Source organism: Rhododendron vialii, chromosome 5a (assembly GCF_030253575.1).
Source record: "Rhododendron vialii isolate Sample 1 chromosome 5a, ASM3025357v1".
Lineage (NCBI taxonomy): Eukaryota > Viridiplantae > Streptophyta > Magnoliopsida > Ericales > Ericaceae > Rhododendron > Rhododendron vialii.
In genome coordinates this window covers 39,359,442-39,384,078 of record NC_080561.1, presented here as the reverse complement: position 1 = coordinate 39,384,078, position 24,637 = coordinate 39,359,442, and the positions used below count along the sequence as shown (strand labels likewise).

At 38.4% G+C, this 24,637-nt stretch overlaps 6 protein-coding genes across 6 annotated transcripts; 2 read left to right on the top strand and 4 right to left on the bottom strand.

The window, feature by feature from the left end:
* Positions 1-63: 63 nt before the first annotated feature.
* LOC131326530 (protein ENDOPLASMIC RETICULUM-ARRESTED PEN3) lies at positions 64-2,224 on the top strand. Its single transcript, XM_058359346.1, has one exon. The coding sequence runs from the start codon at positions 267-269 to the stop codon at positions 1,695-1,697; it is 1,431 nt and encodes a 476-aa protein (XP_058215329.1). The 5' UTR covers positions 64-266; the 3' UTR covers positions 1,698-2,224.
* Positions 2,225-3,488: 1,264 nt separating this feature from the next.
* LOC131327908 (GDSL esterase/lipase At5g45960-like) lies at positions 3,489-5,006 on the bottom strand. The gene is made up of 3 exons (XM_058361029.1): positions 4,986-5,006; positions 4,202-4,487; positions 3,489-3,682 (listed from the first exon to the last, which is right to left on the bottom strand). Exons 1-3 carry the CDS (start codon positions 5,004-5,006, stop codon positions 3,489-3,491), a joined length of 501 nt encoding a protein of 166 aa, XP_058217012.1.
* Positions 5,007-8,728: 3,722 nt separating this feature from the next.
* On the bottom strand, positions 8,729-11,041 carry LOC131327907 (GDSL esterase/lipase APG-like). Its single transcript, XM_058361028.1, has 5 exons — positions 10,786-11,041; positions 10,555-10,685; positions 10,214-10,471; positions 9,125-9,410; positions 8,729-8,922 (listed from the first exon to the last, which is right to left on the bottom strand). Exons 1-5 carry the CDS (start codon positions 11,039-11,041, stop codon positions 8,729-8,731), a joined length of 1,125 nt encoding a protein of 374 aa, XP_058217011.1.
* Positions 11,042-14,425: 3,384 nt separating this feature from the next.
* On the bottom strand, positions 14,426-16,064 carry LOC131327906 (GDSL esterase/lipase EXL3-like). Its single transcript, XM_058361027.1, has 4 exons — positions 16,041-16,064; positions 14,996-15,106; positions 14,846-14,948; positions 14,426-14,622 (listed from the first exon to the last, which is right to left on the bottom strand). Exons 1-4 carry the CDS (start codon positions 16,062-16,064, stop codon positions 14,426-14,428), a joined length of 435 nt encoding a protein of 144 aa, XP_058217010.1.
* A 461-nt stretch (positions 16,065-16,525) lies between these two features.
* Positions 16,526-17,889, top strand: LOC131326564 (uncharacterized). Its single transcript, XM_058359391.1, has 2 exons — positions 16,526-16,675; positions 17,448-17,889. The coding sequence occupies exons 1-2, from the start codon at positions 16,618-16,620 to the stop codon at positions 17,765-17,767; spliced, it is 378 nt and encodes a 125-aa protein (XP_058215374.1). The 5' UTR covers positions 16,526-16,617; the 3' UTR covers positions 17,768-17,889.
* Positions 17,890-19,158: 1,269 nt separating this feature from the next.
* LOC131327905 (GDSL esterase/lipase At5g45960-like) lies at positions 19,159-22,759 on the bottom strand. Its single transcript, XM_058361026.1, has 6 exons — positions 22,532-22,759; positions 22,007-22,240; positions 21,641-21,898; positions 19,668-19,697; positions 19,512-19,580; positions 19,159-19,188 (listed from the first exon to the last, which is right to left on the bottom strand). The coding sequence occupies exons 1-6, from the start codon at positions 22,757-22,759 to the stop codon at positions 19,159-19,161; spliced, it is 849 nt and encodes a 282-aa protein (XP_058217009.1).
* Positions 22,760-24,637: the final 1,878 nt, after the last annotated feature.

Sequence of the window (24,637 nt, the reverse complement as noted above, 5' to 3'; positions counted from 1 at the left end):
TTTGTTTTTTTCGGCCTATGGACCACACAATTTATATCTGATTTGTATCAATATAACTTTGCATTTTCTTTTCCGGCGTAAACTCTAAATAGAATATAAGTTTGAAGTCTTATTTTTTATTACCCTTTTTTTTTTTCTCTTAAAATAAAGCAAATCGTATGTCATCCTATAATTTTAAAGTATGAATACCTGGTTAATAAAAAGAATAAAACGTACTTACAGAATACAGCCCATCAATTCGTTACCGCAAACACGGTGTCCGCAAAATGGAAGACCCAAATCCCGAAACTACCCTCCACCACCACCCCTCCGACCGAATCAAGCTCAACGTCGGCGGCAAGCTCTTCTCCACCACCGTCTCCACCCTCCAATCCGGCGGCCCCGACTCCCTCCTCGCCGCCCTCTCCAACCGGCCCGCCACCCACTCCGAACCGGTCTTCATCGACCGCGACCCCGAAATCTTCTCTCTCCTCCTCTCTCTCCTCCGCTCCCACCGCCTCCCCTCCACCGCCCTCCGCCTCTTCACCAAGCAAGAACTCCTCGACGAAGCCTCCTACTACGGCATCGAACCCCTCCTCAAATCCGCCACCGCACCACCCCCCTTGAACGGCATCGACGCCTCCCTAGTCTCCACCATCACCCCTCACTCCGACGGCGTCGTTTCCTGCTTCACCACAAACGACGACGGATCTGTCCTCATCGCCCACGGCGGCCAGGTATCTTGCTATGACTCCAATTTGGCCCACTCTTTTACCATCCGCACTCACCTAAACGACGTCACCTCGATAAAGCGAGTTTTGCCGGTGGTAGCAGCCGTCGGATCGGAAAACGCCAGCGGGATCCACTTCTACAGCTTGGCGAGCGGTCGTCGGGTCGGGTCCTGCGAATGGACCGACCCGTCAGATCCTAGGGTTTATAAGGCCCGAGTCACCGCAATTGCTGACTCGGCTGACTCGGTCTTTGCTGCTTTTGATTGTCACCATAAAGAGAATTGTGTTTTGACGATTGATAAATCGACGTTAAAAGTTTCGTCGGAGTTCGGCCGGCAGACGGGGAGCTCGACGAAGACGACGGTGGCCACGAAGCTGACGTATTTGCCGGAAAACGGGCTGGTTTTGGGGAGCTCGGTGACGTCGAGCGCGTTCGGTTTCGCCGGTTATATACGGTTGTGGGACCCAAGCTCCGGCTCGATCGTTTGGGAGACGAACGAGCCGGGCTCGGGCCGGAGCAGCCGGTTCGGGGACTCGTTCGCCGACGTGGCGGTCGACGCGGATGAGTCGGTTGTATTCAAGCTCTGTTCAAAATCGGGGGATTTGGCGGTGGCGGATTTGCGTAAGTTAGGGAAAGATCCGTGGGTGTATTTGGTGGATAAGAACCCTAGTTTGAGAAACACTGGAGGAAGCGGCAATGGCAATAGTGTGGTGCATTGTTATAGGAATCAGGTGTTTGTGGGGAGAAATGGTGAGTTGGAGGTATGGTCTAGAGTGGTGGAGAGAGAAGAAAATGTAGAGAGAGAAAGTAGGTTTAGTGAAGAGTCATACAGGAGGAATTATGTTGATAAGTTGAGTGATGTAGAGAGAGGGGTGATCAGTCAAATCGAAGGCGGTGGGGAGAGGCTGTTTGTTTGTAGAGAAGGTGTTGAAGGGATTGAGGTGTGGGAAAGTTCGAGTCTTGCAGGTGCAGTTTCAGTTTCCTGATCCTAAAACAAAATGGGTTCAGGAAGTTTGATTGGGCTCGTGCGGAGTATGACGATGAGGTACTTGGCCAAGTATGTGATTGGAGCTTCCACGTCTTCAATGAGAAGCATATTCATCGCTTTCAGATCCCGGTGGATTGTAAGCGCACAATTGCTCTGTAACCGGGGATTTATGACACTGAAGCTCGGATCACGAAGGTGAGCATCTCACGAAGACCAGAGAAAAGGCAAGTGCAAGTGCAAGAATATTTGTGTTGTGTAGCTCTGATTTGATACGTGTTACTGTGATTTTTGAAGAAACTGGGATTAATCTATTGAACTTGCTTGAGGTGTTGTTTTCATATTATGAGTCAATAAGATGAAATCAAATATTTGAAGAATTTTGTGCTCCCTGCGAGAATTAGTTAGCAATATTGTGGTTATTTAGTTTGATGTAATGGCCAAGCCTTCAATTGATACTCGTATTGATCATTTCATATGAATGACAAAAGAAAGCAAGTGCAATGTGTGATTTGATTTGCATTGCTATGACTCCCGAACTTCGTTTCTGTGGTGTCTGAGATGAAGTCATGACCTGGGTTCATCCCATCATTGTGGCCTGATCTTTTTTAGTAAATGGGCAATGGTCCAACTGAGATGATAGCTGTCAATTTGGCTCCCTCTTTCCAACAGATGATTTTACCCTTTCACCTGAGAACACAATGACAGAATCATGTAAGGCATTGTTCAGTTGAGTTAGATGATTGAAGATCTCTCCACTCGTAGACGGAATTGAAGGCACCGGCCAGGGTGCTGATTTGCCCCAAAGTCTGTGCAGAATAGGCCATGGGGACTTTGGAGTCCATTGCCTCCGTAGTGGCCACCACACTTTCCCTTTCCTCCACCTGTTTTCCTCTCTGTAGTTTGGATCAGCACAACTTTGTTCATGCTTTTCGTGTGACTATGCTGCCAATGCTCTGCAGTCTTCCTATAGTTGTGGTGAAGCTTTCAAAATATACTTGTAATGATTATTTTGTATTAATGACAAAAGAAAGCGAGTGCAGTGTCTGATTTGATTTGCATTGCTATGACTTCTGGAGGAAACTTTGTTTCTGTGGTGTATGAGATGAAGTTATGACCTGGGTTCATTCCATCATTGTGGCGGAACCTTTTTTAGTAACCGGGCAGTGATCCAACCTCGATGATAGTAGTCCATTTGGCTCGCTGTTTCTGATAGATGAATTTTAGCCTTAAACTTCAGAACAAGATGACAGATACCATCTCAGTAAAGAATTATTTTTGGAGAATTTAAGTTAGATGATTGGAAGATATCTCCCCTTGTACATTAATCGAAGGCTCTAGGCAGAGTGCTGGTTGGCCCCAAAATCTGGTTCAGTATATGCCATGGGGACTTTGGAGTCCATTGCCTCAGTAGTGATCACCGCACTTCCCTTTCCTCCACCAGTTTTCCGCTCTGTAGTTTGGATCAGCACAACCTTGTTCATGCTTTTCGTGCGACTGCGTGGCCAATGCTCTGCAGTAATCGCTACAGTGTGTAAGTTTCCTTCTTTTCCCTGGTTCTGAGATTTTTTTCATGGTATTGTCTGGAGTTTTGATTTGTTTTTTTTTTGATAAGTAAGTATTTATATTTGAAACATGGCATTAAGGGAATGCCGCCCGTATACAAAAAAGGCCCTATACACCACCCCTATTTGACAAGAAAAGGTCAAACCAATCTATTTGATCAATAGAGGGATTACATTCTCCCTATACCCCTATTTGATTCGTGGGAGATTAACCTGGATAATTGAAATTAGTTCCCAATTAGGTCATCAATGGCTGGAAGGTTGCTTGTGAAGATGATTTCATTGGTCTTCTCTGTTGGGTGTGCTGCATCCCAAAATACATACTTCGAGGCATCAACACAAATTGGAGTTGTTCCGGTGCGGTTTATTCCTATTTCAGTAAGTCCTGTCCCACAACAACCCTTGTTCACCTCGTTAAAACCTGTTAAACCCATTTTAACGGAATAATTCATTTTGAATCGTCATGCTCCTTAGAGTCAATTAGATTGCAAGAGCATGTTAAATGAGATGGAATGGTAAAACTACCAAAAAATAAAAATTGTGTGCGATTAGGATGAGATAGTTTGGAAGTGCAAAACTTATAAATTTCACGTACATCTCACTTATGTATGCTAAATGTTTGTTATGGTTCTTGCAGAAAACACATAGAGGTTCAATTTTTTGCATAAAAAGTAGTTACTTACATTTTATATTTGTTCTCTTTTCTGTTAAAACACTCTGTAACACAATAAATTTTTCTAGAATAGAAGGGTTTTGTTCATCATTCAAACATATAGAATGGATTTTTTCGAAAGATTTTGTTACCAATTTTTCATTCTCATCTGATGCATGCAGGAAACAATGAATCCATCTTTACCCCATTTCTTTCGGTTGACTTTCTTCTATTTTCACTTTCCATTATTAACTGGTCTTTAGCTAACTCTATTTATTTTGTACTAACCGTAACTATTTGGGTTTTGTATTGCGTCAAGTAGTGATTCTTCAAAGTCAATGTAAGCAATCTTCGTTTCTGATAATATACTCTCTAGGTCTTGCAATTTCTCCTGGAGCAAAGAATTGAATTCTTGTGATATGTCGTTCACATATTCAAGGCATTTGCATTTGCTGTTTTTGACTGGTTTTGTATTCTCTGGATTTGGAGGAAGCTTAGTGATACCAATTGGGATGCAACCCAGGGGTGGTAGACCATTTACTGCAAATTTTCGAGCCCCTTGGACCCATAATCCCTGCGAGTCGAACAAAAGAAAACTTCAATCTGTAGTACTAACTGTTTTTACTTGGTTCAGCCTAAGCATAAGTTTAAAAGTAGTTCACTGGTGAAGAGCGAGAGATGATTCACTATAAACGATGACAGATTATAAAGAGCTGACTATATCGGTTACACTCAAAGAAGCACCAAACAATAACAAAACCCTAATGGAACTCAAAGAGTATGGAATATATAGATATTAGAAAATAAATTTATCACTTATCACTCTCTCTAATAGCTTAAGCTTCTAGATGAGTTGGACATTACCAATCTAATATGGTATCAGGATAGACAATAGATTATGTGTTCCAACCTTATTGCCTACTTAATGTTAAAATATTTACTCGTGTTTAGCCGTTTATGGAGAAGAGCCTGACTACACGTCAGGAGGCGTGTTGAAGATATAAATAATAAAGTCTCCCAAAGCCTCTATTTACAAGAAAACCTTTAACATTGTCAAACCGACTCAACAAACTTCCTTCGGTGTCCGCACCATTGGGATGGATGTGACCCCTGTCCGCCGGGACGGATAACAAGACTTCTAGGCTTGTCCAACAATATTTTTGCCAATTTTGGGCAAAAGTTTTTACTTGTCTAATTGTGTTGTTTTAGTTTCAATGAACATCAAATTTTCACCGAAATAACTATGTCCAATGCACAATTCACCCGCTTATGAGGTGGCCTTGGAGAAAGATTACGTTGGCAACCTTACTCCTGCATTTATGTCTATTTGTACATGTATTTGAGGGGATACTATTTCCTGTCTTTGGGCTCTTCCATGTATGATTACGCTCAAAGAAGCACCAAACAATAACAAAACCCTAATGGAACTCAAAGAGTGTGGAATATGTAGATAATAACTTTATTCCTCTCTCTAACAGCCTAAGCTTTTTGATGAGTTGGAGATTAACAATCTAATATGGTATCGGGACATACAATAGATTCTGTGTTCCAACCATATTGCCTACCTAATGTTAAAATATTTACACATGTTTAGCCGTTTACGGAGGAGAGCCTGGCTACACGTCAGGTGGCGTGTTGAAGATATAATTTCTCCCAAAGCCGCTATTTACAAGAAAACCTACGGCTGTGACACCTGTCCACCCGGACGGATAACAAGAATTCTAGGTTATTCAACAATATTTTCACCAATTTTGGGCAAAAGTTTTTACTTTTCTAGTTGTGTTGTTTTGGTTTCAATGAACATCCAATTTTCACCAAAATAACTGTGTCCAATGCACAATTCACCCGCTTATGAGGTGGCCTTGGAGAAAGATTAGGTTGGCAACCTTACCCCTGCATTTATGTCTGTGTACATGTATTTGAGGGGATACTATTTCCTCTCTTTGGGCTCTTCCATGTATGATTCCGTGTGTTGTATCTTTATGTTTTCTATTACAATGGGTGTCGGATACAAACCTGTATAAATCGTTATATAAGTTTCAGCAGGAACTGTTCATGCTCTGGGAGAGGGGGTGATGTCCGCGGACCGTTGGCATCGTCAAAATAGTTGAATCATCCTGAAAATAGTTCAAAGCGAAATCGGCTGATCCAGCATTGACGTAAAAGATGGCTGCCTTGATCTGACTAGTGGCTCAGTTCCTTCCAACAATGTTCCGGAGTTTGGCTTTGTACTGATTGAAATATTGCAGCTGCTGTGACATTTGGAGCGCTTTCTGAAATAGAGCCGGCATGGTTGGGAAATTAAGCTTGAAATGAGTTATTCTAGTCACAAAACTATTGTTGGACTTGTGGTAATACAAATGCATGTGTTCAAGTAGCTGGGAAATATGTAGGAGTTGGAGTTGATCACAACATCGGGTTTGGTTGCATTAATTGTTACATTAAATCACGTTCTTCTTTTCTAATGTAACACCTGCCGCAGTTGCGGAATCCACTATATGGTCAGTAAGAGTACTGTTTCTAGACTTATTGTTTCGTTATTGCTTTCCGAGTTTTGAGAAACTGTTAAAGTGCAAGTTTCCGTTAAAGGAAGTAACGTTTCTTGGGCATGTCAAAAATTTGATACAGGTTAGTTTTTCTATTTGCTAATTCAGAGAAATAACTCATTTGAAAAGTCAATTATAAGGTAGATATAGTCTAATAAATGTATGATAGTATTATTTATATTTGAAAACAATGCATGAAAGTATTATTAATTTTATAATACTTTCCACTCTTGAAAAGAAGAGAACGTGTCCTCAAAGAATGTCGGGGCAATTTGAAGATTTTTTGTGCAGTCAAGTATCAAACCTGGCTGGAAACATCTAAATGTTCTTGTGAGAAATTGAAGTAATCAAGTAGGGTCAAGTGACTCTACTTGTAACTTGTTTCCTCAGCTCCATTTCTCTTCATTTGTTTTTATTTCAAAGCACTAATTGTTTCTTTCACTCGTTTTTCTTTTGTCAGCTTGAATATGAATTCTTAAGATTGAAAGGTGTTTAAGTATTTGAGGGAAAAGCTAATTATTTGAGTTAAAGATATAAAAACAAAGACCTATTGCATATCACACGATTATTTGAATAGTTTTAGTGTTCCTTGAAAGATTTTGTGATTGGATTTAATTAAGCATCAAAGAAGAGGGCACAATTTTTTTTTTGTCATGTTAAAGAAATACCTTTTACATTTAGATCAATAAAACTAAAAATATCTCATAACTGAAGTAAGATATCATAAGTTCAAGGATCTAGTTGAGTGCACCATGTACAGAAACTCACCTTTTAATGCTGTTTTGATTCTAACTCCTGAGCTGTTTGGTAAAGATGCTCTTAGATGTTATCAATTCCTGTAGGAAAAATTTGTAAAGGATTTTGTCTCTGCTTTAAATGCCCTATTTAGTATTTACTAGTGGACAAAAGGATTGGTCCTTGAAGAATTAGTTCAGGTTTGAGTACGTTTTACCGCCTCGGTTTTTTTACACATTAAGTGTTTGTTTGGCCGCCTCATTATCCCATTTTTCATTTCTCCTTTTTGGATTTTGGTTGTTTGGCCAGGAACTAGAGAACTCATTCGGCCAGAATGATTTTTCAGATTTGAAGAAAGGAGAAGAGAAGTGAGAAAGAGGGTAGAAGGAGCTTTTTGACTTCTCATTTTCTACTTTTTTCATTTTGGTTAACAAAAAGACATACAGAATACATTTTGCATATATCTCTTATACACTAATCATATTGCAAAACACATTATACACATATCATCTAAACACTCTACTACATTCAAAATACATTCTGACCATAATTCAATAAGCCAAAAAACCAAAAAGTTAAAAATGAAAAGCCAAAAAGTAGGCTCCCAAACACTCCCAAGTTATTCCACATAAATGCGCACACTTCTTAAAAAATATAGAAAACAAGATAGTCAATTATTTATCGTCTTGTTGATATACCCCGTTCCGAAACGCGAAATAAGTACTTATTTTTTAAGGAGGCAATTTCAAGCTCAAAACGATGGGCTTATTGAAATCTAAAAATATGCAATATGGCTCTTGTTTGAAAGATCTCATTGAGATCTTTAATACGGTGCAAAAAAATTTAAAAGTTATTTTTCATTTACATTATTTTTTAGTTTAAAAATGTGAAATAAGTACTTATTTTTTAAAAAGGTGTTCTGGAACAGGCAGTCTTATGTTAACTTTTACGATTTCTACGACAATAACATAGCGAACATTTTCAACCATGAAACTGGTGAAGATTAGACTACAGCTCGACGCTTGGATATTGATTCCATAATCAATGAATTTTACATCATGAAAGAGCATCCAACGCAGTTTTATATTGTTACTTCCACATTTTGCTTTGGAAATAGATGGATGCACTATACTGTATGCATATAATTGTTTACGATCATATTTTTGTAATTTTATAGGTAGATCGAACTATATATACGATAATTTTGTTGATAAAATTGTGGCAATTTATATTGACTTAATTGATGTTGCCTTTCATATGCTTTAAGAACAAATCCTTGATGTCAAATTTTAGAACAGGCTTCCCAAATTGAAACCAACACAAACATTTATATGAGAGAAACATTGTAATGCATTTTCTTGAAGCTTGATCAAGCTGATATTATTTCATGATTTTGAGAGATGACACATACAACATTACTCCAACTGCGGTGGCTGAAAAGGTGTGCACAGATTTATTTAAATCATCCACCTTATTCATATATGCTTATTGAGACAGCATTCGTGGGAGATTAATTTGACCAGGATAATAGAAATTAGTTCTCAATTATTTCATTAATGGCGTCAAGGTTGCTCGCGAAGATGATTTCATTCGTCGTCTCCGTTGGGTGTACTGCATCCCAGAACACGTACTGCGAGGCGTCGGAACAAATCGGAGTCGTTTCATTGCAGTATAGTCCTGTTTCAGTAAGTCCTGTCCCACAGCAACCCTTGTTCACCTCATTAAAACCTGTAAAACCCAATTCAACAGAATAATTCGTTTGGGATCTTCATGCTCCTAGAGTCCATGTGATTGCAAGAGCATGTTAAAAGAGATGGAATGACAAAAATATGAACTTTTTACGTGTTCGATTTCTTTCACTCTCACTTTCTTCCGTTTTCACTTTCCATTATTAACCGATCTTAGGAAACTTTATTCGTTTCGTACTAACCGTAACTACTTGGGTCTTGTATCGCGTCGAGTAGTGGTACTTCAAAGTCAATGTAAGCGATATTCGTTTCTGGGAATTTGCTCTGCAGTTCCTGCAATTTCACCACGAGCAAAGAATTGAATTCTTCCGATACGTCGTTCACATGTTCAAGGCATTTGCGGTCGCGGTTTTGGACAGTTTCTGAATTCTTTGGATTTGGAGGAAGGTTAGTGATCCCAATCGGGATGCACCCCAAGGGCGGTAGACCACTTACTGCAAATTTTCGAGCCCCTTGGACCCATAATCCCTGCATGCGAGTTAACAAACGAAAACATCAATCTGTAGTAGTGAAGATATTGGAGACAGGATGAGCTTTTGGAGAATGGTATGGGATACACTCAAGCTAATTGGTCGCTATGCTTAGGGCTGCAAACGAATCGAGTTACTCGTGAGCAACTCGTGGTTGGGCTCGGTAAGGCAATGGTAGTTAGTAAACGAGCCGAGCTCGAGCTCGTATTTCAGGCTTGTTTACTTAACCAACCGAGCTCAATATTCAAAAGATCGGTGCATTTTTTGCCAGGCTCGTTAAGTAAAATAGCTTCACTCTGCTCGTTTACAAATGAGCTAAGTCTGAGCTCGAGTTCTAGGTTCATTTAAGCTTGTTTGGTAAAATGTGAACCCATGATGAAAAAAGTTCATAAAAGACTACACTTGAGACAAAAAAAAAAAAAAAAAACAACAAATTTTTTTTGATATTTTTTTCATCTTTACTCTTTAGTGAATTTTTTTTTTGCTTATGGTGATAGTTTTGCACTTTTTAGACTCATCTCGTTGAATTGGATAATTAATCCAAAAAATATATCTCAAATTTAACAAAAATTCAAAAAAAGACGACCAAAACACATGAAATGATCGAAGAAGAAAAAAGTTTACAAGAATGGAGCCTAAAAGCAAAAAGAATTAGTTTTTAGAAACCCTTTGGTACAAGTTAAAATACATGTGATGTGGCAGCAGGCTCTGCTGAGCACAAATCCTGTTTCCGCCACTGTACTATGATTCGCTGTGTTGTACTGTTTATGTTTCTGATTACAATGGGTGTTGGATACAAACCTGTATAAATCGTTGAACACGTTTCAGAAGGAAATGTTCATACTCCGGGAGAGGAGAGGATGCCTTGGAACCATGGGCATCGTCGAAATAATTGAAAGGTTCGCGAAAATAATTCAAAGCGAAATCGGCTGATCCAGCATGGACGTAAAAGACGGCTGCCTTGATCTGACTATTGGCTCGGTTCTTTCCAACGGTGTTCCGGAGATCAGCTTTGTACTCTTTGAAAAACTGCAGCTGCTGCCACAGTTGGATTGCTTCCTGAAACAGAGGCCCGGCATGGATGTGAAATAATTTTTTTCTGGTAATAAATAAGTTGTTGAGAAATGACGAGAGAGAGAGACGGTTTTGTTGGAAGTGGCAGGATCGTATCCACTGCCGGCAGAGGCGAAACTAACTGCAGTCACTGGCTCCTCAAAATCAAGTTCTCCTCCCAGGTAAGCAAGCGGGTACTTTTCAGAACCCAAGAAATAAGCTGCAAAACACACGACAATTAGGACAAGGATCCACGTCTCATCACGTTGAATTTTTTGCGTAAAAATGATCGACGAAATAAAATCATTTTAAAAACCCACCAAGAAAATCAGGGAATAACAGCCCGTTCGAAAACCTTCCGGTGGCGTTTCGCCCCGGAAAATCATTACCGTAAGGGGGGAAATTGCTCCTCGCATTGGTCGCTATGTAGTTATTGTTTCCGGGATCAACGAAAGAGTCTCCGAACGAGTAAAGAGAGCAAAACATGGAGCTATTAGCTAGTTGGAAGTGTTGGGCGTCAGCATTTTCAAAAGCTATCCACACACTAAAGAGAACAACATGAAAGAAAAGACACATTTGATGTTTTTGGGAACTCATGATAGGGAAAACTGTGAATTTCTGTCTCAATGTCTCCTTGTTCGGGTTTTAGTTCGGTATTTATAATAAAGGTGGCAAGGATGAGACAAAGAAACGGGATGACCAAAGTACAGGAGTGGCTCTAGGATTTTAGTTCAACGGTAACAAAAATGTATATAAACCTTTGAATACAACAAACAGTACTAAATAAAATAAACTAAAATGTTTATTTTAGTTGAAAACTTATCAAGTCTAGTTTATTTTGTTTTGTTGAGTTATATGATCAACTTACTCCCAAAGTTAAGTAAACTTCTATTTTCTCCTGTTTTATAATATGAAAAAACATAACATTATATGCAAAAATAAAAAAATATGTAGAATTTTAGTGCATTTTTTGAATCCAGAGAGTTCGCTTGAACCCCTAAAACCCTAGTAAAGCCGCCTCTGCCAAAGTGCCCTTAGTGCTCCACTGAGTTTCAGTTTTATCTATTTATTCATCACTAGAATGTTTAATTCTATATAATAAATTTTGGTGGGAGGAAAATGAGGGATGTTGGAAAAAAATTCACTTGTGTGTATCACGATTTCGCGGGGAAATTTCGAAATACCTCCAAAACATTAACCTTAATGTCTAATAGACATTCCTATCTTCTTACGGTTCAATTAGTCGCGTAAACTATGGGTTGTTATTCAATTAAGCCCCTGCCGTCTGAATATGTCAATTTGCTCACTGAAATCGCTGAGTTGGACGCCCTTAGCCGTTGCACTGCTGGTAACAATGACATGGATGGCTGTATAAATTGCTTTCAAAGGTCCATGCAAACAGATTCAAGAAAGTGCTACCATCTCTTGTTGGAGAAACTCAGGCTGCATTCTTGGGTGGAACACAAAGATCCTAATTGCTAATGAAATCATCGACAGTTGGAAAAGGAATGGACAGAAAAGGTTTGATTATCTAACTTGATTTTGAGAAGGCATACGATAGTGTTAACCTGTCCTTTCTATTCAGCATGCTAAACAAGATGGGTTGTGGTCGAATATGGATCTCATGAATGAAGACCTGTGTAACGACTGCATCTCGCTCAATCCTAATTAATGGCTCACAGAAATCTGAATTTCCAATGGAGAAGGGACTCATGCAATGAGACCCGGCCAATATCTCCTCTGCTATTTATAATGTGGTGGCTGAAGGGTTGAATATTCTCTTTCAAAGGGCCGGCAAAGTCTGAGGATCTGGTTTCTGGAATCAGTATGGGTAACAGCGGTCCTGGCATCTCTCACCTCAAATTCGCTGATGAGATGATAATCTTTTGCAACTGTGAGATGGACTAAATCCTAAAGGAGTACTCTGTAGATGATATTATAAGAAATCTCCAAGGGATTAGAAGGTCGAAGGTACCCAAGTTGAGTGCTCATTAAGATAATGGCTACTGGTGTTCTTCCCATGTGTGTGTGAGTTTGGGAATTCTTGGCGTTGTGGGAGGTCCGATTACCATGGGAGGTTGTGGTTCCCTTCAATCTTTGTAATCTCTCTTCAAAGATTAATAAAATTCTTTTCGCCTTTCAAAAAAAAAAAAACCATGGATTGTGGGGGTCTTACGGTTCAGTCATTTTGGGTTTTGTTAGTTTGTTCTCTTTGTTGGGTTTTTTTCCCCTAGACTGGTAGGGTTTGCTGGGAGTATCATAGTGGTGGATCTGGATTACTGTATTTGAGATCAGAGTTTTGAGTTTGCTCTGTGGTTGCGTTTCATGGGTCTAAAGTTTGGGTCAGTCTTTTTGAGCGACACCTCCATTAGGTAGAGGATGAGCGTGGACCAGATTGGTTCGATTTTATATGCATGCAGACTGTGAAGTTGGAGAACTAAACCAACCTAGTAAATTATATTTTTATAATTTTTAGTTATGCTTATTATATTTTTTCAATCCAATAAAGCCCAAGTGGCCCGCTTGAAACCCCGATTGCGGAAACCATGTACAAAAACAACCGACCATCGTGCATAGTAATCACGCTTTCAAAACTTTGCGGCCATGAGTAATTCTTCGCGGCTAAGAGTAATTCTTTGCGGCCATGAATAATTCTACGCAGCCAAGTGTAATTCTACGTGGCAAAGAGTAATTTTTCATAGCCAAGTGTAATTCTTTACGGCCATGGGTAATTCTACATGGCCAAGTATAATTCTACTCGGCTAAGAGTAATTTCTTGCGGCCAAGAGTAATTCTTCTCGGCCAAAAGTAATTCTTCGGCCAGGAGAGTAATTCCTTGCGGTTAAGAGTAATTCTTTACGGCCATAAGTAATTCTTCACGGTAATTGAACCCTAAACCCTTCCTATGCCTGTTCTGGTTTGTCTTGCGGTCAGTTTTCGGGTTTTGTCAGTGGTTGCGTGTCATGAGTCTCACGAGTCTAAAGTTCGGGTCAGTCTTTTTGAGTCAATTGGCTCTCTCATGGTCCTACGCCAATCGGGGATCATTCCTTGGTTGGCTCTATTGTATCTCTTACAATTCTGCTCCCATAGCAGATGATGGGAAGTTGGGAACTGCCTTTCTTTGATGCTATTCGGATCACTTGCTGGACATTTGGTTGCTCAAATGATCATACAATCATGTGGCAACTGATGGAAGTGATGATCGTGTTCAACGGTCATGTTCAGATCCGTATTTTTCTACATGATGATGATCAGATATGATGCTACTTTTTGTTCTTTATAACTGGATGTCAGGGCCAGTTGCGCGCACCTCGACCAAATGGTAACTTCATAGAACCGATGATCACATGATGTGATGATGAAATGCACAAGGGTTGATAGACAAGCACGTCATCTTATTACTACACAGCCTATTGTAGCTTGAACTATTTTTCCTGAGTTTCATATTGCTTTCATTTGGCATCTGATTGTGAGGAATGTGAGTCCGACAAAGTATGGTAACTGTTAAGGATTCCTGTCGTTCGTGGATGAACCTAGAAATTGCAATCGGTGCTGAAAATACGTTAATCTGCTTGAATTGAATGTCACACACTCCCAAATAGTCGTTGCTTGGTGCTTGTAATGAGTTGTTCAGGGGATGTCCCGTTGATTTTGTCGCTTTTGAGCGTTTTTGGTGAAATAAAATTACTTATCCAAAAAAAAAGAGCACATTAAAACCAGGAGCTTTAGTTATAATTTGAACCTCCGTATTCATCAATGACCCACTGCTACTTATTCTTTGTATTCCTACTATGAGACTATCCTTCCGATAGTAGACCTTATTTTGAGATCAGATGACACACTACATAATTCCAACTGCAGTTGCAGAAATGCGTGCACAAATTTATCTAAATCATCCACGTTATGATAAATACGCGTATTAAGACGCATCCATGGGAGATTTGTCCAGGATGATCGTAATTAGCTCGCAATTATTGCATCGATGGCTGGAAGATTTCTTTTGAAGATGATGGTGTATTTCTTCTCAGTTGGGTGTGCTGCATCCCAGAATACGTTCTTGGAGGCATCAACACAAAGCGGGGACGACGTTTGGTTGCATAGTCGTCTTATTTCAATAAGTCCTGTCCCGCAGCAGCCCTTGTTCGCCTCATTAAAATCTGTAAAAACCCATTTCAACAGAATAATTCATTTTGGATTTTCGCGATCATTTTGTTGATTTCTTGAAAAAAAAAAAACACGGGGATTTTCAAATATTTCCCTTAAAAAGTAGTTATGTAGAGTTTGAATTCGTCCTCTCTATTTTATTAAATAACTCTGTAACAAAATAAAATTTCCATCATTATCTGATCCTTAAGGAACTTTTATTCATTTTCTACTAACCGTATTCATTTGGGTTTTGTATTACGTCGAGTAGCGATTTTTCGAAGTCAATGTAAACAATCTCTGTTTCTGGTAATTTGCTCTCCAAGTCCTGCAGTTTCTCCTGGAGCAAAGAGTTGAATCAAGGCATTTGCGCTCGCCTGCAGAGACAGCTTGTGAATCCTTTGGATTTGAAGGAAGGTTGGTGATAACAATCGGGATGCAACCCAAGAGTGGTAGACCATTTACTGCGATTTTTCGAGCCCCTTGGATCCATATTCCCTGCGAGTCAACGAATTAAAACTTGAATCTGTATTATTCTCTGTTTTAACTAGAGGGAACAATTAAAGCACATAAGAAATTTTATATTCAACCCAAAAAAATCGGAACCCAATTTTTATTTTTTTTGCATTTTTTATGAGTGCCGATCATATATATACTAAAGGCCGATGATCATAAGTTTTTACAAGATTAATGTTTTTGCCGAGCTCTACAAAATGAACGAAGCTGATTATCAAAGTGTGCTTGAAAAGTGGCCAAAAAATTTAAAACGGACCGGAGGGGGACACCAAGACCCCTCCTATAACTGGGATATATAAAAGTTTCTCGGCACGATCCGTCTCACAAGCATAAACCATCTTGATTACCCCGATTGTGGACAATGAAAACCATTATGTAGACAATATTTGAAAACCCAAGATAAAAATACTCATCATATTGAAAGAAGTAAAAACCATTTCATTGATATCGTGAAAGGAGTTCTTGAACACATGGTCCAATCCGAATAAAAACCTTAATCTATACACACAAGAACACGGTTACTTGATGCGAGGCTTCATCCTCCCCTAGATGAGGGGTTTAGCTAGAACAAAGTTTATGGCGCCCAATTGCGCTCGTCCAAAAGTGTTTTGGATGGTCCAGATTTTAAAACAACTATTCGATATTCTAGCAAATAGTTTTTTTAAAATCCGGACCATTGATTGCCGAAATGGCCGGTTGAGATTGCGCAGATCCGTGAATAACTTGTTCACGGAGAGCCATGAATAACTGTCTCTCTTATTTATTATGTTTGTCATCATAATTAGGCACCGTTAAGTTAATATTCTTATTTTGTAAGTACTTATTTCTCGTTTTACGAGACAGGTCAAACTCTCACAATACATCACCTTTAACTAAAAAATAAATAATTATTTCCCTTAACAAAATGGGGCCTTACTTTCACGTGCTCTACCACTTCCATTTTCTAAGAGGCAATATATGCTATAAAACCAAAAATTGCATTAACAAATGCCGATTACATTTATTCTTGCGGGTAGGGACGGACACAAGTGGGGGTCCGCTGGGGCACGGGCTTCCACTTAATTTTGCTGGATTATATTAAATTTCCTGAATATTTCAATTTTATCCGATAGAAAAACAAGTAACCTGTTGCCTAATCGAGTTAAGCGATTAAAGAGAGTAAATAAATTTACTTCAAAGAAAGGATTCTCATGACAGTTAATTCTAGTCCTCCTCTTATAATATTGACAAAATCTAAAATCCTCCTCTTATAAATATTGACAAAATCTAAAATCTTGAAACCACACAAAATCTTTGCCCAGATATATAGAAAAACAAGTAATCTGTTGCCTAATCTGAGTTAAGCAATTAAAGAGAGCAAATAAATTTGCTTAAAAGAAAATTAAAGGATTCCCATGACACAGTTTGTTTCCAGTCTGCCTATAAATATTGACATAGCAAACATGCATGAAAGCTCACAAATTAATTAACCAGTACCCCTAACAAAAGCTAAAATGGCATCACAAAAGGCTTTGTGTTTCCTTTTGGTTCTTCTTTTAATCACGGTGCAAGGTTAGTCGTCCAGTTACTAATATTTCGGTTTTGGTTTTTTTTTTTTTATTTTATCAGCAAAGGAAAATTTCCATACATTGAGTACTCCATGAATTAAGGTTTCCATAAATATTTCGGTTTTGTTACAATTGAGTACTCCACGAAGGCTTTATTTTGTTTTCTATTTTTCGGCCACATGAGTTGCATTACCATGTTATAATTCTTGTCTTGTCTTTCTTTCACACGTAGAGGGTTATATAAATTATAAATCAAATTGGATTTGAAAAATTGAAGGTGGAGAGTCGGAGACTATTCCCGGGATGGATTATGGGGGAGTAATTATGTTTGTTTTTTTGGCTAGTACGACTTTATATTGTGTGCGTTGGAGGTTTGGCATAACTTATTTATTTTTGCTTATCTTCTTCTTACATGAATTTTTTTTTTGTCAGATTTTTTTGGGATTATTAGTAATTTGTTAGGAAGAAAGATTTTAAAAACTCAAACAGACCATGATCAAATTAAAGATCAAAAAATCCATAAAAGATAAAAAAATTAAAAAAATCTTTTCCTTTAGGATTATGTTTTTTTTTTTTTTGTCATTAGTACGAATTTTTAACCGTTTGATCATACACTAATTTTTAATAGATTTCTCGTCGATACGAATCCAACATTTTTGCCTTAAAATTAATAAGAATTTACAAAAGATGAAATTGAGACTATTTAAAACATAATAATAAATTATATTAGGCAAAACTGTATCTCATTAAATTATGTGATATATATATATATGCAGGTTTTGCAAAACGTTGTAAGCCATCTTCAATAACTGCAAGTGTCACGAAGACCGGGCGTGTGGTGGGAGGGCTACCGGAATGGGATGTTGTTATCAACAACACATGCAAATGTCCACAGACGGATGTCGTACTGAACTGCGTCGGCTTCTCTGCGATTTCAGCGCAGGCGGACCCTAAAATCTTTTTGATAGTTGGCAATTTATGCTTGGTGAATGATGGCAAACCTATAACTAAAGGTGAGCCGGTCAAATTCAAGGTTGTAGTCAAAGAGCCCCCCAGTGAGCTTTCACCTGCGCTCTCCGTAACCAGATGCCCATGAATATTGGGAATATTTAGAGACATGAATTGGCAAAGAAAGCAAAGATTCGATTCGATTCGATTCGATTCGTAACAAATATTAAATAAATTGGCAAAGAAAGCAAAGATTCGATTTGTAACAAATATGAGTTATACTCCATTTGCCTTCAAATTATTACTTGTTTACTTTTTTTGATAAGTAAATGTCCATGCTAGTTTGCACGCCTCTATTAATCTCGAAAATTTGAAATTAACGATTGTGGAAATCATTAATAGTCCTAAGGTTTGGAACGTACGTATGAGTTCTGTAAGATTTGACCTTGTGACCTATTTCGAGACAAACCATTTGGTTGGTACAGGTCTCATTCTCAATAGGTGATTTGTATGGTAGCCGAGAAATTAGGGGGGGAAACGTGCAAATTCTGAATTTTAAACCTCTTATTGTTTGGAGGATTTAGAGATGAAACATTTTTTTGATGATTAACTACTACTGGAGATAAGTCCATTAGTCATTCTCTTGCAAAGTGAGTACGTAATTTTGGTTTTAGATCTCCTTCGAAGCAAGACAAATGAATCTAACGCATTTTCCTGAAGCTATATTATCAACCTGATAATGCATTTTCTACTTTGCATATTACATTGTATAATTAGTCATCTCACTCTCTCCAACGCTACACACGCGCCTCTTTTTCTTCCTCCAATTCCGGTGAGAAACAATCTCGAATTTTCTATGGGTACATATTATATGCATGCACAGATCTTGCACGAATCTCTTGCACGGAATTATTTTTTCTACAGCAAAAAGAGATGGGAGCTGATAATGCCAAAACCACTTTTGTTTCTGCCAAAACCCTTTTTGTTCATGCCAAAACTCATTCATTGCATGACTTAATTGCCCTCTAGTACACAACTTACTTTACGAAAATGCCCTTTCAAATTCAGAGGATTATTATGGGGTTTTAAGGGATATTTTTGTAAAGTAAGTGGTGTAGTGGATGGCAATTAAGTCATGCAATGAATGAGTTTTGGCAGGAACAAAAAGAGTTTTGACAGGAACAAAAGTAGTTTGGCATTATCATTTCCCAAAGAGATTCACATGATTGTTGGTATCCTGTGAGATCGTGACTATTCAGTTTGATGTTAGGACGATGCCACTCTTCCTTTTGTGGTTTCATCCAAAGTTTCATTGGATGTTTTTTCTTTTCTTTTTTCCTTTTGGTCTTCTCTTTCACTTCAAGGTTCCTCTTGTAGCTTGAGTTTTGGCCACCTCGATGTACCCTCTATCGAGTTCCTAATAAAATTTTGTTGCTTATATAAAAAAAAAAGAGATTTTATTATCCTTTTGGAAGTTGCAAAGAGAATTTTAAACCTTTTATTGTTTGGTGTTCTCCACGTACAATCTCTTTTAATCAATCAGAATTGAAATGGTTTCGGTTCGAAAACCTGTAAAAACAGCAGTTTCAAAGCCACCAAGAATTGCTCATATTCTTGAGGAGTCTGTGTCCTTTGCCCACCATTTCCATCTTAAAAATAACTGAAATAGGGCTTTCTTTATCTGTCATTTAGCTTTCTTCCTTCCAACATTCTTTTGGAGTTTGGCTCTGTGTCACCCAAAAATGAAGCTGTATGGATTTTTCCTATACCGAAAATGCCCTATTCAAAAACTATTTTTTATGGTGCATTAAACTACCCGTAGACAGAAATTACAATCATTGATCTTTAATACAGAATTGAATCAAAACAACTTAAGTAGGAAGAATCCTTACATGTGCAGCCTCATCGGCATCCTTAGTGTCATCAACATCATCATCATCGTCAGCATCGGCATCCTCAGCCTGGAAAACAGTTTACCACAAAATAAGGACTCAGCTGAAGCAAACAAATTAAAAAAGATACTAAAGGTGATAAGCCCATAAGCTTACATCAGAATCTGCAGGGTTATCCTTTGATTCCTGAGAAAATCAAATCCAAATGTGAACATTGAACACAATTACGATAAAAATAATGAGGATTGAAATTATGGGAGAAGAGGAAAAGTGAGGAGTTGCATGAGAAGAGTTTAAAACTTTAAATAGTGGAAGAAGAGAAAAAGTGGAGAGAATGAGGAAGTGGGGAGAGTGTGGACGTGGGTGATTGGATTTTTTGTTTATGTTTTGTTTCTGGATTTTTCCATTCATAACTGTCCTCTGAGAATTTGAACATGGACGTGGGGTTTTTTCCGTTTAGCCAATGGGTGGGACAGGACGTCGGGTTATTTTTGTTATTATTATTATTATTATTTTTTTTTTTTAACCTCTGGGTGGGACACGTGTAGAGTGGTGGCTTTTTTATTGTTTAAAAATATAAAAGATTCAGGAAATAAGGAATGGGGTTTGGAGGTTATTGACGGCTCAATACATTTCTATAGGATATTAATAGATAGATAGATTGTTGATACCTACTCTACAATATACTGAGAGAGAGAGAGAGAGAGAGAGAGAGAGAGAGAGAGAGAGAGAGAGAGAGAGAGAGAGAGAGAGAGAGAGAGAGAGAGAGAGAGAGAGAGAGAGAGAGAGAGAGAGAGAGAGAGAGAGAGTCATGGTTATACCTTTGCAGAGGAAGCACATATATGTAGTGGCGGTTTTTTCTGTGAAATGAAATTTGTGGGGAACGTGCGAAGTAAAGCAGTTAGAGTGGAGTATTTTACAATCTTACCCCAGGTGGTTATTACATGGTAAGCTCCGAAAAAGGCTATTATCATTTTCTTTTAGGATTAAAAATGGAAAATCCTTTTGTGACACGGCTTCCAAAAAGGTCACACCAAATGGTGATATCCCTTTATATATTAGAATAGATATTACAATAGATGTTACGTGCCCATACTTTTTTCGTGCTTTTTTCGTGCAGTTGTTGTGCTCATGTCACGTTTTCCAAAATAAAACACCAACCATACCAATCTAGAGTAATTGGTGACACACTTTCTTTACTTACTTGGTTGATTAATTTGGTTTGAAAAGAATACATTCAACAGCATATAGACAGAAGGGTTTAGAGAGAGAGGATTTGTTTCAATGGTTGCCCCAACCAAACGCCTTAATCTCACTTCATTGGAATTTATTTCTAAGTTGTTTAGAGAGAAGAAACACGTACACACACTCAGGGGTTGTCACAGACACTACTCACATTTCAAAAATATCAAAGACAACCCCTTGAGTTTGGAAGTTGTATCAGTGAAGCCCCAAATAGACAAATAGTCAAATACTAACGTCAGAATAAAGTAATATTGCAGTGTTGTATCCGTAATTGTATCAGTGACACTCCATTTCATAACTTTCATAGATGACATATGACATTATATATTCCCCAGTAGTTGCATAATCCACAAAATTATTTAAATTATCCGCACTATTGATGGGCTTCTTAGCTAAAAATGAGTTCGTCAATGACATCGACATTGCTTTTGTAAATGATTTCGTATGTCTTCTCAGTTGGGTGTGTTGCGTCCCAGAAGACGTACTTGGACACATCAGCACAAATTGGAGTCGTTTGATTTTGCACCTTATTTCGATTTCTATAAGCCCAGTCCTGCAACAACCCTTGTTCACCCCAGTAAAACCTTGCAAAAATAAAAATAAAAATCCATTAAAATTGAACAGACGTTGATTGATCTCATATAATAATAAGGATATGCAATTAATAGGATCTGTCATATAATACGGAGTCTGCAATTATGTTTTGAAAAGGTTTGTATGGTGTTTTAAACTAATAAATAGAAGACTAAACTGGAATCTCGCAATTATCAAAATCGATCAATTCATAGTAATTACCAATCTGGATATTTTCGTGGAGATTAAATAGAGAGATAGACTGAAAAGTCTTGTAATTCTTGTTCCTTAGGAAATTTTATCATTATAACTTGGAGTAGTAGAGGTTCTTCGAAGTCAATGTAAGCAATCTTTGTTTCGGGCCATTTACGCTGCAGTTGGATCAGTGCTTCCCTGAGCAAAGCGTTGAAATCTTTCACTATGGCATTCACATAATCGAGACACTTGCGCTGGCTCCGAGGGGCAAATGGTGGATTTGTAGGTGTCAGAAAAATAACAATGGGGATGCAGCCCAACAGTGGTAGGCCGTTCACCGCGATTTTTCGAGCCCCTTGGTCCAGTACTAATCCCTGTAAGATCGATCATGCATAAGAAAATCTCAATATTTTGGTCCGCAATCTTAGTACGTTTTGCTGTTTGTGGAGTTGTTTTTTTTTGGTTTCGGCTCGAAAACTAACCTGTAAAAACAACCGTATCCGAGCCACCAAGAACTGCTCATACTGTGGAGGACACTGATACTGTGGAGGAGTCAGTGTCCTTCGCCCATCTTGAAAGTACGTGAATGCAAAGTCGTCCATACCAGCGCTCGCGTACTTGATCTGCTCCTGAGCCTTCTTCCTTCCAACCTTCTTTTGGAGCTTGACTTTGTACTTTTTAAAATTGTTGAACTGCTCCACAATTTGGATTGCTTTCTGAAAAATACAGAAATCTCTATCGGAAAATGTACAAACTCATGCAAATGAGAGAGAGAGAGAGAGAGAGAGAGAGAGAGAGAGAGAGAGAGAGAGAGAGAGGGATGGTTGTATTGGCAGTCCGGGGGTCGAATCCGCTCATGGCCGACTTGGAACTAACTGCCGTCACGGAGTCTTCAAGATCGATATTCGGATCCAAGTACGGGCGCTAGTACCCCTTAACACCCAAGTAATATGCTGCAATAGTATCACAAAAAAGAAAAAAAAATACAAAATTATCACAAAAAATACAGAATACACAAAATCTTTCAAGAAATACAATGTACGTATTAAAAACAATATTTGAAAAACCCACCCAGAAAATTGGGGACCAACAGCCCGTTTGAGAACCTCCTGTGGCAATTCGGTTTGGGAAATTGCGACCGTATGGGGGAAATTGCTCTTCGCATAGGTCAGGATGTAGTTGTTGTTTCCCGGGTCGACGAAGGAATCTCCAAACGAGTACAAAGACCGAAACATGAGGCTAGGAGATACTAATTGCAAATGTTGTTGGGCTCTGGCGTTTTCAGGAGCAAATACCCACACAGTACTAATGAGAAACAGAAGAACAAAGATGCAGACATTCGATGGTTAATTTGGGGAACTGTTTAGACCATATATTCACCGCCCGTCGATAATCGGCCGAAAGGTGGGAATTATAGGAATGCAACCTATTTTATTATTATTTTTGGTATTTGTATTAATAACATGTGCAGGACACTTGGCGTATCTTTATTTATTTGGCGGTTGAAAAGAACACTTGGCATACTCCTACACACTTTGATGTTAGTGGGAAGTTATTTGGACAAGTGGAAGCAAAGGAGAATGAGAAGTATTGAAGAAGTTGGAAAGTTATTTCCTGCGCATATTTGTTTTTCTATAAATAGCCTTTTTAGGCATCATTGTAAGGACACACACAAACAACGCCAATCAGGCCTTTATCATTTTTTTTTAGGAGTAGAGTTAACTTGTAATTGCTCACTCAATCATCTCGATTGATTGTTCTTCTACTTTGAGGGTTAATAAAGTCCATTTTGTTAATCTTATTCCATACTTCATCCACTTCATTGTTTGTTTCCAAAGAAGTCCTGAAATATGGCAAGGAACCAAACTTCACTTTTCACACTCACATTCCAGCAAGCTTTACGATACGATTTCCCGTCGATTGGAAAGAAAACAAGAATTTTGGTAACAATTTTAGCGCTAGAAGGAGGGCTCGTTACTAATTTGGAAGTGAGCAATGGCACCAAATGGCTCAGAGATTGAATTGTCTGACTTGATTCAACGATTTGCAAGGGTTTTAAACGATCCAGAGAGTGAAACAGCCAAAACATTGATGGCTATGTTTAAAGCTGCAATGGCTCGAAATCAGCCAATTGTGGAAGTACCAGTTAACGTAAATGTTAACCCTGGGCAATGCAGTGGATATGCAAATCGTGTTATTGAAGCACCTTCTTCACAGGTGTATAATAATCCTACTTTTGAACCTAGGCCTAGCCCAACAAGGCCAACGGATTTTTATCAACCAGTTCCAAATGCTAGTGGAAGTAATGGAATTGGAAGTCAATGTGGTAGTGGTCAAAATGAAAACATTCCCATTGGTTTCAAAGTACTGCCAGGATTTGGTACTAATCAAAGTCAATATGTGCCTCCTATGGCACACTACACGTCAACCACAAGGATCCCAGAATTATTTGTTCAATTGTCGATTAACAATATTCGTAAGAGGTATGGATTTTTTAGAAGCCATCTGTATTGGTATCCGTATTGGTTTTGGTTGAAATATGCCCAGTTTTGGTTAAGAGGTGTAGATATGTTCAATGCTTTTCTACAATTTTTGGGCAAAATATCTTAATTTTGTCCGCACCATCACTAATTAAAAAAAAAAAAAAATCAACTTGGAAGTAAAAGCCTTGCAAGGCTTGAAGAATTTATTCATGCAAAAATTATAGCCTTACACGTAAGGCTTGATACTAAAACAAGATGTGTTTACCATTACATGTGTCTGCCTTCAATTTACTGATGTGTTCATTACATGTCAAGGCATTTGACCTTTTTGGCTTCCATTACACGTATGGTTTTATGTAGGTACATGTGGAAGGCTCTCATAAACATAAAGGTTTTAAATGCTTAATACTACAAAATGGATTTACAGGTTATGCTCTTGTCGATTTGAGCAGTCGATTCGGACAGTCTTCTATCGATAATTCATAAGGTTTACAACCAACACTTTTGAAGTACGGTTCTAATATTATTGGCCATTGATTAAAAACTTTAATCATGTTTATTGGCCAAAAGAATCATTTGAAAAATATGTGAAAATTGATGGTCGCTCGGTATAATTTGGTTTTGTCAAAT

Coding starts and splice junctions, on each gene's coding strand:
- LOC131326530 (XM_058359346.1), top strand. CDS start 267: ATGGAAGACCCAAATCCCGAAACTACCCTCCACCACCACCCCTCCGAC.
- LOC131327907 (XM_058361028.1), bottom strand. CDS start 11,041: ATGTGTCTTTTCTTTCATGTTGTTCTCTTTAGTGTGTGGATAGCTTTT. Junction 10,686..10,785: donor GTTATTCCCTGATTTTCTTG/GTGGGTTTTTAA, acceptor TGTGTTTTGCAG/CTTATTTCTTGGGTTCTGAA. Junction 9,411..10,213: donor GTGTTCAACGATTTATACAG/GTTTGTATCCAA, acceptor ACTCGCATGCAG/GGATTATGGGTCCAAGGGGC.
- LOC131327905 (XM_058361026.1), bottom strand. CDS start 22,759: ATGTTTCGGTCTTTGTACTCGTTTGGAGATTCCTTCGTCGACCCGGGA. Junction 19,581..19,667: donor ATAACCCTGCAGATTCTGAT/GTAAGCTTATGG, acceptor ACTGTTTTCCAG/GCTGAGGATGCCGATGCTGA. Junction 19,189..19,511: donor ATGCCGATGAGGCTGCACAT/GTAAGGATTCTT, acceptor CTGTTTTTACAG/GTTTTCGAACCGAAACCATT.
- LOC131327908 (XM_058361029.1), bottom strand. CDS start 5,006: ATGGTGCGGACACCGAAGGAA. Junction 4,488..4,985: donor TGGTGCGGACACCGAAGGAA/GTTTGTTGAGTC, acceptor TTCGACTCGCAG/GGATTATGGGTCCAAGGGGC. Junction 3,683..4,201: donor ACAAAACCCAAATAGTTACG/GTTAGTACAAAA, acceptor TGGGTTTAACAG/GTTTTAACGAGGTGAACAAG.
- LOC131327906 (XM_058361027.1), bottom strand. CDS start 16,064: ATGGAAGTGGTAGAGCACGTGAAA. Junction 14,949..14,995: donor ATCCAAAGGATTCACAAGCT/GTCTCTGCAGGC, acceptor TCTTTGCTCCAG/GAGAAACTGCAGGACTTGGA. Junction 14,623..14,845: donor ACAAAACCCAAATGAATACG/GTTAGTAGAAAA, acceptor GGGTTTTTACAG/ATTTTAATGAGGCGAACAAG.
- LOC131326564 (XM_058359391.1), top strand. CDS start 16,618: ATGGCATCACAAAAGGCTTTGTGTTTCCTTTTGGTTCTTCTTTTAATC. Junction 16,676..17,447: donor TCTTTTAATCACGGTGCAAG/GTTAGTCGTCCA, acceptor ATATATATGCAG/GTTTTGCAAAACGTTGTAAG.